The sequence below is a fragment of the Azolla caroliniana genome, unplaced genomic scaffold, assembly GCF_043228905.1.
Source record: "Azolla caroliniana isolate FFs.n. ecotype wild unplaced genomic scaffold, voAzoCaro1.0.p SCAF_22, whole genome shotgun sequence".
In the NCBI taxonomy this organism is placed as follows: Eukaryota; Viridiplantae; Streptophyta; class Polypodiopsida; order Salviniales; family Salviniaceae; genus Azolla; species Azolla caroliniana.
This window is the reverse complement of record NW_028230457.1, coordinates 4,546,391-4,549,219: the sequence shown is the minus strand read 5'-3', so window position 1 is coordinate 4,549,219 and position 2,829 is coordinate 4,546,391. Positions and strand designations below refer to the sequence as shown.

Sequence of the window (2,829 nt, the reverse complement as noted above, 5' to 3'; positions counted from 1 at the left end):
ATGATCTGCCTTTCAAATTTTACGCAAGCAATGGGCACTAAGGATCTTTCAAGGGTCAATCATATGGTCACACTAAACATTACATACATGATATAATTACATACATGATATCGATAACAAAATCCTACAATGGAAGCACAATGATCCACGAACATATGGGCATAATCTCATGTAAGCACCAACAAAAACTTAATGAATCACCCAGTTAATAAAAAATTCACAGCATAGGAATTAGCTTGGATTAATCTTCAATGGTAATTATACAAGACATTAATTTTTGAAGTAGTCTTGGTAGTGGAAACAAGGAAGCTTCAAACTATTAAGTGCATACATTTGACACACTGAATATTGTATGCATCTATGATGTGCTTGGAATGTACTAGAAATGGTCTTTCACCATACTTTCTCATTCTAATTTCCTAGACAAATTCCACGCAATAAGGACTACCAATTGACAATTCAGTATTTGGATGTGTCTTTCTTTGTGTTGTCTCCGATGGCAGCTCCTCGTGAGAAGCTCTTCTTTTGGGCGAGATGGCATCAGGCTGATCCTCAATGTCGGCTTTCCTTTTCGAGAAGCTTGAATCGGCCTCAATGTTGCAATTGCGGACATGGTCCTTGAGTCTCTTCACATCCGCAAGTTGCACTGGCTTAAGCCAGAATTCCTCGGCTCCTTCGGCTAGACAACTATGTCACAAATTTACTGGGGCTTTACTATACATCAATACATTCGAACCTTACCCGATATCCAAAAACATGCACAATTATATAGCTATTGTGATCTTATGGGATATCTACTAAATGTACTAACTATGGCATTGATGTACTAACTATGACCTTTATGCATGAGTACCAACCATGGTACCATGGTATTGTTGCTATGCTTTCATGCATTTCCAACTATGTATCATGATGTAGAGTGTATGGACCCCATTGCTTGCATGATCTTAGGGGATATCTACCAAATGTACTAACTATGGCATTGATGTACTAAGTATGGCCTAATGCTTGCGTACCATGGTACCATGGTATTGTTGCTATGCTTTCATGCATTTCCAACTATGTATCATGATGTAGAGTGTATGGACCCCATTGCTTGCATGATGGTTTAGTTTAGTATATTACCTGTGAATTCGATTCGGGATGTTTTCGGATGACATAACTACAACTGGTATGTTGTTCAAATATGATGTTCCCTAGAGACATAACATTAGTGGAACAAAGGATTAAACACAACATATAACTAAGAAAACCTAAATCTCGGCCTAATGATGGATTAAATCCCCGTATACTTTGGGCCAAAATTCACCTTAACTTTCTTGAGGAGTTCATAGCCAGTCATTCCAGGCATGCAATAATCCGTGATAATCAGGTGAACCTCGACAGCCTAATAACAAAAAAACCAAGGAAAGATTCATGAAAGATGTATCATGATGTAAATCTAAAGAAAAACAGAATATGTAGAAAGGGTCCGCGAGCTCTGACATTCAATGAGTTCACTGGTCCGAAAGAATCAACAAGGCCGAGAAGCTCTAATGCTCCCCTTGCACTATCGACCGTAGTAACTGCAGAAATGAGTAAAAGAAGAATAATCCATGAATTACATGCAACATACTTTGAAGAGGGACATTAAATGGGCAACATCCCTAGCCATTGCCACATGAGTGTCATGAATGGGGTAGCATCCATAGCCATTCATTGCCCCATGAGGGACATGAATGGGATCCATAGCCATGCATTGCCCCATGAGCGACATGAATGGGGGAGCATCCAAAGCCATATCCATGCATTGCCACATGAGGGACATGAATGGGGGAGCGTACATAGCCATAGCCATAGCCATAGCCATGCATTGCCAAATGAGGGACATGAATGGGGGAGCATCCATAGCCATAGCCATAGCCATGCATTGCCACATGAGGGACATGCATTTCCATAGCATGCATTACCAGATGAGGCTGGTTAATTAACCATAAAGGGTGATTTATGAATACATAAGAGACATTCTATCATCACAAATATGAATAAACGCATGCATGAATATATACATGCATGCATGCAGATATTCATACATACATCATGCACATGCATGCATGCATGTATTCATACATACATATATCATGCACATACATGCATGCATGCATGTATTATACATACATACATACACCCACACACATATGTACAGAGAAAACATACCTTTGTATGAAGAAGTTTTCAATAAGCTTTCAATTACTCTTCTGTCTATAACACTGTCATCAACAGCTAGGACATGAACCTCCATCTCTAAGGCAATGGTTCAGAAGAGCTTCTCAGAACTTCAGCGTCAGAAGGAGAGGATGAAAATGAATGTTTTTTTGGTTGTAAGCAAAGAGATCTCCGGGCCCTTTTTCGACATGGAGAGAAAGGGAATAACAGAGCTTTTCAAAGGTAAAAATAAATGGAAGAAAATCAATAATTAAAAATCAAGTGGTTGATAGATGAATTTAAAACAAGGGAACCCCATAAAACAGCCGTAAATCTCATTATATTCTACAAAATAGAGATAGCGAAAACGAATTAATTCATTAAATTACTAAAAAAAAAGTATCTAATTAATCATAGGTCAATAAAGACAGATATTGCATCTAGCAAACAAATAATGGAAAATTGGTTAAATAAATAATTAGTTATGGCCAGATCCTTTGGTGGGCGATTTGGGAAAGAAAAAAAAAATAGAGCGGATTAAGTATGTACTGCTTTTTTCTAGGCCTTTTTCCACAACAGCAAAAAAGGGGGATGTGATTTGATTTCCAAATCACGTCCCTTTTAAGCATTTTTCTGCCTTTTTTT

At 38.1% G+C, this 2,829-nt stretch overlaps 1 protein-coding gene across 1 annotated transcript; it reads right to left on the bottom strand.

Moving 5' to 3' along the window:
* Positions 1-205: 205 nt before the first annotated feature.
* Positions 206-2,356, bottom strand: LOC147849858 (two-component response regulator ORR3-like). Its single transcript, XM_087337084.1, has 5 exons — positions 2,197-2,356; positions 1,486-1,565; positions 1,310-1,387; positions 1,126-1,196; positions 206-687 (listed from the first exon to the last, which is right to left on the bottom strand). Exons 1-5 carry the CDS (start codon positions 2,279-2,281, stop codon positions 420-422), a joined length of 582 nt encoding a protein of 193 aa, XP_087193210.1. The 5' UTR covers positions 2,282-2,356; the 3' UTR covers positions 206-419.
* Between the last annotated feature and the right edge of the window lie 473 nt (positions 2,357-2,829).

Bases quoted from the DNA above. Each gene is read 5' to 3' on its own strand.
- LOC147849858 (XM_087337084.1), bottom strand. From the start codon at position 2,281: ATGGAGGTTCATGTCCTAGCTGTTGATGACAGTGTTATAGACAGAAGA. The intron at 1,388-1,485 runs GTCAGAGCTCGC...TTTTGTTATTAG, and splicing joins GACCAGTGAACTCATTGAAT to GCTGTCGAGGTTCACCTGAT. The intron at 688-1,125 runs GTAATATACTAA...TTTGTGACATAG, and splicing joins ATCCCGAATCGAATTCACAG to TTGTCTAGCCGAAGGAGCCG.